At 40.9% G+C, this 11,780-nt stretch overlaps 1 protein-coding gene across 1 annotated transcript; it reads right to left on the minus strand.

The window, feature by feature from the left end:
• Window positions 1-202: 202 nt before the first annotated feature.
• Window positions 203-3,298, minus strand: noc (zinc finger protein no ocelli). The gene is made up of 2 exons (XM_018452032.1): window positions 2,920-3,298; window positions 203-2,393 (listed from the first exon to the last, which is right to left on the minus strand). The coding sequence occupies exons 1-2, from the start codon at window positions 3,001-3,003 to the stop codon at window positions 981-983; spliced, it is 1,497 nt and encodes a 498-aa protein (XP_018307534.1). The 5' UTR covers window positions 3,004-3,298; the 3' UTR covers window positions 203-980.
• Between the last annotated feature and the right edge of the window lie 8,482 nt (window positions 3,299-11,780).

The raw sequence follows: 11,780 nt of genomic DNA on the forward strand, positions 1-11,780 counted from the left end.
TTAAATTTAGCTAGATACAGATCTGAAAATAATTTTGTTGGATTATCCCAATAATTACCTAGGACGTTCAAGCATGATGAGCAAAATGTCGCAATTTTAACATTCTAACAACCGTCTTGAGCTTTCTAATTATATATATATATGTTGTGTGACAGTTATGATTATTTTAATAATCCAACAAAATTACTTTCAGATCTGTATCTAGTTAAATTTATAGATACCTCAACAAAATTATTCTTAACGTGTACGGTGCCGCGCGCTATCGAACGCATTTAGCACAAGAGACTCGCGTTTCCGGAGCGTCGGGAAACATACAATAGTACGCACTTTGCAATTTTCGCAAACATTATACGTCCGTACGTCGCCGAGTAACGAGACGCTATGTTGTACGTCATCGTCGTGTCACCTGTAAAACGTAACGATGATGTACAACGGCGCGTCTCGTTGGGATCGCCAAAAAACTCTAACAGCACGCGATTCGGAAGCGCAGTCGGGAATGCCTCGTAGTTGTTAAATCCCGCATAGAGAGGCGAGGCTTTTGTGTCTGTCCGGCAATTGCGACAATATCAACTTACAGCTGGCATGTAATCCTTCCCCCTACATGGTAACCGGATTTTTAATAGAGATGCGTATTACTCTGGTATCATAGAAGTTCCGCAAGAGAATGGTCTCGCGATGCAACGTCAACACTTGTCAAGTTGTTTCATAAACTTTAATCATAATCTTCAATGTACACATATATTTATATTTATATATACATATATAGAATTCTTTTAAATAAATCTGTATTGTACACAGTGGCTATTTACACAACAGTTTTAGACGGCAGGCTCGTCCATCAATTTGCACATTTTCCAACTGTACACTGCGAAAAGGAAAAAGAGACGGAGAAAAAGAGGGAGGAACGAGAAGAGGTCCCTTTCGAAAAGATCCTACCACCTTTTCCCTTCCAATCCTCCCTCCCGCAGGATATATCCATCTTAGGGATGTACGGCGGCGCCGATTCGCTGTCCGTAAACCGCGTACGGCGAGTAATACGGTCCTAAGGCGTTGAAAGCAGAGTACGGCGAGGCGGCGAGCGAGGCTGGTAGCGGGCCCGTCGGCGGCTTGCCGTACGGATGATATCGCGCGCCGAGGGGGCTCAACGACGGCGCTGGGTAGGTACCGCCGCTGGCGCGATGAAGGGTGGTCGACGGTGACAGCAGCGGGTGCTGATGCGGGTTGCCGAGGAGCGCCGCCGCGGAGACCGCCGCGTGGTCGCCGCCGGTCAGGCTCGTGTGGCTACGTAGATGCTGGAGCAGCTCCTCCGACGTGGCGAATCGTTTGCCGCAATACGATTCGCCAGCGATCCAGTTGCAGACGTAGGGCCGGCCGCTGGCCGCCAGCGTGGACGGATAGGACAACGACGGTGGCGGCATCGGGCCCAGGGACGACAACGCCATCGCCAGTCCGTACTTCTGATGGTCGCACTGCGTGCAACCGCTCGGACAGCTGCCTGCGCTCATCATGATCTGCGCGCTGTGCATACTGTATTGGCAGCCGGTGCAAAAAGGATCTTTGCAGACCGGCACCAGGGCCTCGCCGCCGGCGGGAGTCTTGACGCGGGCGTAACTCAAGTACGGATTGCCGCCGGTCGGAGCAGCCGACGGATAGCCGACAGACAACAGCGCCGCCGCATGATGCGAGAAGGGCGATGCACCCGCAAAGGGCGGCCTAAAAGCCGGATTCTCGGCGAGGCCTGGCGGACAGCACAGTGGATTGCTTGTGAACCCTGGAAGACCCGGTTTGTAAGCGGCTAGATTCGCGTCTTTTGTGTGCGCCGCACCAGAAAGGATCTCCATTCCGGATCTGATAATTGGACTGGCGCCATTGTTGTTATTGCTGCTGCTATTGTTGTTGCTGCTGCTACTTCGTGGTGAACCATCGGTCTTCTCGCGATCCGCCGGGGGCTTCCGATCGATCGACGGTGTGCCGCTGGTCGTCGTTGCCGTCGCTTGGCTGCTCGGTGACGCGGACTTTCGGCTCACCGGCGTGCGATTGCCGGATGATTTCTTGTCAGGATGCATGCTGTCACTGACACTGACACTATCCTGACCACTGACACTGTGTACACTGGCTTTGGACGTGGGTCTACCCTCGTCCGTGGTCTTCTTCGTTACCACGTTGGCCTCATAAGGCTTGAACGCCAACGACTTGCCGCCGTCCGTCGGACTACCGCGAGTGTTGCGCTCCAATTTCGTGGCCGGCGGCGATTTCGCGTTCGTTGCGATGCTCATGCCCTTCGAGCTCTTTTCCAAAGGCGAAATCAGCGGTTTCGTAGATGAATCTGCTCCGATTTGGCTGCATGTCTGCGCCAACAGTGCCAGCGGACTCTTTTTCGCGTCCAACTGCACCTATCCGACAAAAATACCAAGTTATCTACTGTTTGTCATATTGGTACAGAAAATGAAGCATATACTGATTAAAGTTAGTAATATGCGATAATTATTCTTTACTTCTGATCCCGTCGGACCACAAATAGACGATTCTATTGGCGGGGGGAAATAAATAAATAATGGGGAAAAGATGCCGCGACTTTGAATTTTTATTTGTTCTTACATTAATCCCTATTTTCAACGTGGGAATCTTTTTCCCTTATTGAATTTCTGCCTAATACCAAGAAAATAGGAAAGATGTCAAAATTTGAAGAGGGTATGATACCAAAGAGTGTCGGGACCTTTTGACTACTTCTTTATCTATTGTGTCTTTAAGTACAGTTCTATTTTCTTTATATCGTATATCAATAAAGTTTATAATAATAATTATTAATTCTTGTCAGCGTGGGAATCTTTTTCCTGACCGCATATTTTTTGCCCAAAAGACCAACAGAATAGAAAGTTTAAAAAGGAAAAGAATACTACTTTGCCAAAGAATACTAACCGAAGTTGGAAGCGGTGAAAGATAATCCGGTTGTAAATACTGATTGTGTCCAGTCAGCATACTGCCTTCCTCGAGCACAACCATTTGGTTTCCCACTAATTGATCTCACTGCACACTTTAAATCAACAAATGGATATTTACACACAGACACCGTAAGTGCGTGGCGGAAAACAGCGAATCGCGTCGGGCCCGACCGACGTGAAGGACCAACGAAAGCGATTCGCTGACACGGCGTCGAGACTGCGCCTCCGTCGGGAATCGATCACCTCGCGCGGCCACGTATCCTGGCGCAATGGGCGACGCGTACACCACGGAATCCAGGAAAATAATGACGGCTGCAACTCGAGCAGCTCCACTCTGTGCTTCGACTGCTCCAAGCCGAATGCGATCCTCGCGCCGTCTGGCGGCGCAACGAGAAACTCACACGTCCCCCTCCCCCCTGCCCTCCTGACTACCCCTATCCCATACGACCCGGGGTGTATAACCTGTCCTCTCCTGTCATCCCCACCATCGCGCTCGGACGCACAGCGGAGGTAGGGGAGATGGCATTATGGTGGGAGAATTGCGGTGCTGCGTGGGGTGTGGGAAGGCATTCTAATTCAACACGCCACCCATGATGTTGGCCCGACGATGACAGCTCCCATCCCGGCTTTGATATTTCACCGCTTTTACAGCCGTCCATTCCCCTCCCCGCACGTCCGACCGACGAGGGCGTCCTCCCTTCCCCCTGCCTCTGCTTCTCCACCAGCCCCTTCTCCGTCACTCTGCCCCTCTTTCTCTCTCTCTCTCCATGCCATGGTCGCTTCCCCTGCCACCCTCTCGCACTGGAGCTACCATAGCTGCCACGACACGGAACCGTCGTTCCTGCCACCACGGCAACCCGATATTTTATACCGTGAAACCTGTCTGTCTCTCCAGCCGGCCCCGCTTAATAAGCAGCTTTCAAAATAGAAATGTAATGGGCCGCCGGGGGTAGGGGAGAACGGGTCGGGTGATTGATTGCTCGCTCAGCGACTTACCGACTTGCTGCGGCCCCACGGGGTAACGAATGACAGCCACTTAAGCGCTGTTTGCCTACAGTTTTGTAAAAGCGTTTTAATTATCGCCCCGGCCCCGACCGCGGTGCGCACTGAGTCATCCGGTACTTAACGCCTTGTGGCTACCGATCTCTCGGTGTTTGCGTGCTATTCTTTATATCGCGGATCGCCGTTCCCCTCAAATTCGTCGATATCGAATTATCACTGCCAATGTGATAAGTTCACTGATCTTTCGCCATAAGTAGCGTTCTAAATATATTTTTTTACACGAGACTTGTTACACACAAATTTTTTTCGTAAACCTTAGATTGCCAAATCATTGGATGATACAAATAGCGATTCTCTCTGTTTTTAATGTCTCTGATGAAAAAAATTTTCATAATATCTCATAATATATTTAAGAATTTATCATATTTAATTTATATAAAGATTTCCGAAAAAATACCTTAAATTCTTTCAAATCTTATAAATTTATTCAGAAATTATAGAATGAGAAATAAAAAAAGTTTTAAATATATTTCCGAATTATATGAGGAATATTCTGGAATAAATGCAAATAAATGTAAACCCCTTCTCAGTACTTTTAAAAAGTATTCCAATCCGTATAAAATATTTGAAAAATCTAAAAAGTTATAAAATTATACAAAAATTCTGAAAAATTCTGAAATTTACAGGTTCTAAATTTTGATAAATTTAAAAACTCTGAAAAATTATATGAGGAATTCTGAGAAAAATTTTCACCAGTGTGTATCTGTTCAACACATTATAATTTAAAGCGAAATTACGATAGAGAGCGTATTTATCTATATGAATGATCCTTTTTTATATTTATCGTTTCGACAAGCTCCGTTGCAATATTGTCGCGACACTCGGATATATTTGCGTAGAATGAAACGTGCAAAATACATATTCGGCGAAATTCAACAGTGCACTCACGCGTGTAACGCATTTACGCGCTCGCCAGGCACGCATCATACGTGTCTGCTTGACGAGCGATACAATCATTAAAGAGCTTGACTATCAGACCTCGTTGGAACTCAAACGCTCCGCGGTTAGGCGATTACGGCCATTCCGTTAAGTACAGCTTAAGCAAGATAAAGCGATCGATGAAGTAACTATGTTACAAGGTAATTACGACGAATTATGACGATATCCACACGCCCGCTACGTAGACCGCATACCCGCGGTAAACAATAATTACCTCGGGGAGCACTTCGCCCAGGAATGCAACCGAACAGTATCTGAGAAATGCATATAGGTATGTCGACCGTAATTTAACACTAGAAGTCATTACAACCATTCTCTCGATATCATTAACCATTATAATATAAGCTGTGAACAAAAATCTGCGATCACCTCGATGTTTGAGGTTTTACTTGCGAAAAATAATTTTCTCTGCAATTGCATTGCACCGTTGGCTTCAAGCAACTACCTTTTGCAATCATAAAAATAAAACTTTCCTCCACCTTGAAATAATCTTTGTTTCTTTTTCATTAAAAAAAGTCTGGTAATAGCTAATGTCAAATGTATTTTATTTAGCAACTAAATATTTAGAAAAATCAAATTATTTTTCATTATATTTACCGAATATTTAATTGAAATTATTTCACTCAACATTAAATATTATCAAACTCTTTCTTTAGTGTATGATGGATTGTTTAAAAAATCGATAGCAACGACAAATATTCATAAATTATTAAATAAAAAATGTCAAAAAATTTTTTAATAAATACATTTTGAATAAAATATTGAGTTTTGCAAGTACTTTATTCTCTAAACGCAAACTATCTGCTTTTCCTATGCATTTTCTATTTTTTTTTTAATTTTTTTAATTATATCAATTACTTCAGATGATTTCTGTCTCGTTCAATATCGATCTCTTCGTCTTATTTCCTAAAAAAAGTTTCCTAAAAAAAGAAAACTATAAAGACAGTCGACAAAGCATAGCTTCTGCATGAACTGTCTGTTGTAGCAGCGCCGCTAATATCCCGAAGACGACTCTTTGACGTTTTGACACTGACGGATGAGTTTACGGCTAATATAGTTCTCTTTTATCTCCGCAACCGAGTCCCCTCAAGCCCCGCTACAAAGATTTAGAGTTGACGGCCGTCTTTCTCGATAACGAATTCTGATCAATGCCGTGTACTGCTATTATAAACAATGTTTGCCGAGCAAACTTCGACGTTAAGTACATCCGTAATGATTCGCAGTCGTGCTGAATATACGTTTCGCGTTGTGTTTCAGTGCCATTGTAAATTACGTTGACAGGATCTCTTTTTGCGATCGAATCGTTGTTATATGGCTACGCTTTATCAGTAACGGCAGTATATCACAGTTACGACTACTTGAAGCAAGGTTAATTGGCCTTAAGCGAACAAAATATTTTTCTCTTCACAATATTTGGTACTCAATGGTTATGCAACGATGAATATTATTCGTAATATCTGAAACAGATATATCATTCGAATTTTTGATAGCTAAACCATGTCGTTTTAGTTTTTTTACTATATGTGTGTGTTTTGTGAGTGCGTGTTTAAATATCAAACCCTTAAAAAAAAATGTTGCAAATTATTTACACTTAATTAGATTCTGTTTTATTTTCTGATATGCTAATCTATAATGTTTTTTATAAAACATAGAAGATAGAAAGCAGACTTCAAGGCTTTTCTTTTTCAGGGAAACTATTTCTTCTAATTGTAAAAGAAAATATATTTCTGTTTTCATTTTAAAGACACACAATACAACGAAATCTTAGAAATATCCGACTCCAGGTTCAATATTTATTTATGTCTCTGTTAGATTTGTGTTTAGAAAGTACTGCATAGCACATTTTCACTTTTACGAATTTCTTTTGTTGACAAGATAAATATGTCAACTAAATAAAAAAACAGATTTATTGAAAGATGAAGAATGTGGTACAACAATATCATTGCACAATAATAACATTGTAAACGAAATAAGAACAGATTTTTTGAAAGATAAAGAGTGTGGTACAATACCAAAGACATAGAGTATTGACTGTATCTAATCGTCTGTGCCTAAATAGTAGTCAACAAGAGAGAGAGAGAGAGAGAGAGAGAGAGAGAGAGAGAATGAAAACGGCCAATCTTCCTCTCTTTCTAAGATATTGTAAGTGGTTAAACAGAAAAAGAGATAGAGACTGGCCATCTTTGCATCCTATCTTCGATCAATTTTACACACAAATGAAGCAGGTACGCTCTATTATGTCTTTGAACAATACTTAAAGGAAAAATGAGACACAAAACGTAGCAGATAATAAAAAAACTATCAGTTTTACTATTTGTAAATCACTTTTAAAGTATAATTTAACAAGAGAGCAGTCATAAATAAGATAAATTATTTTACCAAAATTGTGTTAACAAATACTTCTCCATTACTTTTTTGTCAATGAAATGATGAAAGACGGACTTATTTATGAGACCTTGAACAAAATAGAGAAAAATAAACTAGAGAATTTGTCCATGAGAATTGTTTTGAACAATGTTAACAGATTTCAACGATTTAACCTTTTTTAACCCTTTTGAGAACGGGAGCTTTCTAACAAAAAAAAACTTAGAGGAGACGTCGGGAGTGGCTGACTTCAGTTCTGGCCTTTTAAAATTTAAATTTAAAAAATAACCTTATTATTCTAAAACTAACAATAAACTTTAAAAGAAATTCTTGATATCACTGAGTTTGAATGTAATCTGAAAATGTCGAATTTCAAAAAGGTAGTATAATGAAGGAGGATCTAATGTCATAAAGTTCACAATCAGAGTTTAGAAGTCAGTTTGTGTGGAAATTAATACTGACTGTTTGCGTAGCACTGATGAGCTTCAAATAAAATGAAATTGGAAACTTGATGTTATATACAGGGTGTTTCCAAATTAAATGGCAAAACTTCGGGAGCGTGTAGAGGAGTAAAAAACTAAGAAAAAAAGTCCTATAGACATATGCTCCTTTTTGCTTTGTTTCGCAGGAAATCACGAAAAAAGAAAAAAATATATTTAATTTATTATTTTAATTATTTTATTTATAAACTTTTTAATGAAGATTTTGTTCGAAATGTGCACCTCTTGCAGCAATACAAGCATTGCATCTGTCAAACACGGCTCTTGTAGCAGCCAGGCCTTTAAAGCATTACCGTTGCAGAAACCGTATACAAAAACCATATCAGCATATTCACTATTAGAATACGTACGCGGCATATTGCAAAAGACAAAATTCATCTACTATTAAAGGCTTTCAAAGAGCGACTGACAAATTCATAACAGAAAGTGGAAAATGTAATCAAATATGTCGGTGCTAGATATGGCAAGAAATGTAAACATTTTTTTTCGATTTCTCTGAAACGGAGCAAAAACGAGCATATGTCTATAGGACTTTTTTTCTTAGTTTTTTACTCCTCTACACGCTCCCGAAGTTTTGCGATTTAATTTGGAAACACCCTGTATACATATATATACTTCGCAATTAAAAATTCTCTAAAACCAAGTTTTATGTGTATGATAATTAGATAATTTTTAAAGATTTTGTTCGCCATATTGGATTCGCCGTTTTGAACTTATTTTTAATCTTAGATTCTAATAAAGCATTATCAAATTATTATCCCATAGACCAAGTTTCATGAAAATTGAACGAGCAATTTACAAAATAAAAGAAGGTCCCAAATGAGATCACCCATCCACGGAAGGTTAATTGGTACATAGAACGGACTAACGTAGTAAGATTAACAGAGTTTTAGGAAACATCGTTGAATAATTCCTACAATATAATATCTATATTATTTCAAAAACTTAAAGTTCTATTTCTTCTATACTCTATATCCTATATTTAGCTACTGAAAAAATAAAAAATCTTTAAAATGAAACAATATAATAAAATTGATCAAATAAACTTTTTTATTTAAAAAACGCAATAAATATCTTTATTATCTTTTTCTGTAATATTCCGAACCATTTTACATGTATGAAGACTTTAATAAAAAAATATTAGAAATTATGCAAAATAAAATAAAAATTTCAAGCTATAACAAGAGAGAAGACTAGGAAATAATATATAGATTATCATTAAAAGCTATAGAAATGATATGGAGTTTATTTAGTTATATTCGATATGTATAATTATATTCGCATACTATAAAAGACGTTCAATCAATTAAAGCGCAGGTTATACATATTTCAAAATAACGGTTCTAAACAAAAAATATAATTCCAATTTACGAAAAATCAAACAAAACCTTGAGCCTATAAAATATTACTCGATAGAAATATTTACCCATGTGCAAATAAAGTTTTTCTTTTTTTAATTTCTTATTAATTTATTATAATTTTTATATATGCGCGCATACTTGTACTATCAAGAATACCTCAGTGACAAATAACATCAGTGGTATTGTAAAAAAAATTACACGGATACTTATAACAATAGCTTTTATTTTATAAATGAATAAATACCTACTTGTTGGAAGTTATTATCAATGTCGCCCAATTTGAAAATCGCTCTATTCTATGGTAATTTCTAACAAATATAGTAATTTCTGAATAATTTTTTATGAAGTATTTATTTACGTTTTTATATCCGTATATGTATGAAATCGCTTTTTTCATACTAACACATCAAACTTGAATCTTGAACTCCAGAATTGATGTAAGAGTGACTTTTGAGATCTCGGGATACATACAACCATTTATAAAACGTCAAGACAAAACTCAAATACCACGACACAAATGATTTTCTGTGTCATTTTGCAGAAAATACATTACAGGCGCAGGTACATAGAATAATATTATTCATTCTTTTCGTTCCCGCGAGTCACAAAAGTGGCTCAATCGCTTCCCTTCCAAGACATTCAAGGCTATCACTGGCTACCTGAGAACAAATATGAATCTCGTTATTCGCCGATCCATTTCCGGTTGATTCGGCGCATTGAATTGTAACCATTCTAAATCGGCGGTACACCATCAAATGACTACAAAACCGACGACATCGCCGACAATGATCCGCGCGCTCAAGTCCTTCAAGACCGTATTGTGATCGTACGAATCCGTTGCGGGAACAATAGACATCGGGAGAGCTTCGGATAAAAGTGTAAAAATGCTGACAAGCGGATAATAAAGGAGGCAGTCAGTCACTTTGAGAGATGGCGCGGAACAAAGAGGGCGAGCGAAGGGAGAGACTATCCGACGTGAAGCAGGGGTACTGAGACGAGCGAGAGGGATGGGAGTGGGGCGGAGGGTTGCTCGGTGAGCCGTGAAAGGGAAAAAGATGGATGAACGCGAGCGCAGTTGGCGTGCACGAAGGAGAAACAGAATTTGCGGGGGATAATAAATCATAGCGGTCTTTCTTTCCCCGCGTCCGTCCTCTTCTCTTACCCAGCCCCCGCCTCCTAACTTCTTATACACCCAGCTCCGCGCGCGCGCCACGGAATGACAGGGGTGTGCGCGCCACGCGGGGGTTATATACGTATTGTCGAGAGGACGGATACAACCTATTTTGTGTGTATCAAGCTTCGCGGAAAAGCGCGGCGCACGCGTTTTGCTGTGTGGCACGCCGGGCTTTACATCCGAAATCCGCGTGGTTTTCTCGATGAGGATTTATCGCGTCGCGCGCACGCATTGCAGCGTGGCACGTTTCAGTGATTATTGTATCGCGTTGTGTTACAACACGCGTCAAATATTAATCCGTCGAAACGTAATTAGCTCGTTTATTTTTTGATCCGTGCAGCGAGCAAACGCGCGCACCATTCGTTTGATTCTGCAAAATTAAAACGCCTGCCGTGCTCGGGCACGATAAATTCGAAACCTCATTTCTCGCGCGAGACTTGAAATTGACTGCGACCCAACGATGTCGAAAGAGCGGCGCGGCGCGCGTGTCACGCATCTACGAGAGACGGCCACAGTACGGGCTCATAATTATTTCTGACAACCCGTTTCACTACGCCGATGATCAAAGAGGTCACGTTACCCGGCTTCCGACAGGCACATGCCGGTCGATGGATCGAACGGGAAAAGGGAAGTGGCGGATAAAAAAAACCACACGGAGAGAAAAGGAAAAAGGAAGAGAGAAGTGCACGCTCGGCAATAATAATAACAGGGAACGCGGAGACACGGGCAGAAATACTGAGCTGCCGGCACAGCACACCGGGGCAACTCGGCAAGGGCCTCGTTGCCTCATGTTTAAATCAGCGATAACGAGAAGCTTCGGTGACATATGTCACTGTCGCTGTCAGCCGGCTACACAATCAATATAGTTACCCGCCCGTCCGTCCATTCTCGTCCCACCCGCCCTCTCTCCTAGCATCGCCGGCTACGAGCTGCGCCTGCTTTTCAGCCTTTGCATGCATAGACCGTACACCGGTCCGATAATGTATTCGGTACGTGACTTCGTATTCGACAAATACAAGAGCGCGCACCGTGGTCCGGCGGCGCGCCCGCGCCGTCCAACGCCTTTCGCGAAATTCGAATCGCAGACGAGACGACGACGATAATACGAGTATGTGTAAGAATCGTTTCAACGTCCCTCACCATCTCATCCAAATTCACGCTATTATTTAGATTAGACGTTAGAACTCTTATACGCAACAAACTTTGCACTGAAGGAACAGTTTTGCGGAAGTATCTAAAAATTTTATCAGATATACAGAAAATAATTTTGTTGGACTATCAAAATAATTATGTAGGACGCTCAAGTAGGTTGCTAGAATGTCAAAACTTTTTGCAGCATTGCTTGATACTTGCATTTCCTACATAATTATTTTGATAGTCTAATAAAGTTAAAATAACTTTGGGCCAATATGTCCTACTTAAAGTTGCAATTCCTGCT

This window comes from Mycetomoellerius zeteki, unplaced genomic scaffold, assembly GCF_001594055.1.
Source record: "Mycetomoellerius zeteki isolate Tzet28-1 unplaced genomic scaffold, Tzet1.0 scaffold327, whole genome shotgun sequence".
NCBI classification, from domain to species: Eukaryota; Metazoa; Arthropoda; class Insecta; order Hymenoptera; family Formicidae; genus Mycetomoellerius; species Mycetomoellerius zeteki.

Coding starts and splice junctions, on each gene's coding strand:
- noc (XM_018452032.1), bottom strand. CDS start 3,003: ATGGTTGTGCTCGAGGAAGGCAGTATGCTGACTGGACACAATCAGTAT. Junction 2,394..2,919: donor TTTCACCGCTTCCAACTTCG/GTTAGTATTCTT, acceptor TTTGTCGGATAG/GTGCAGTTGGACGCGAAAAA.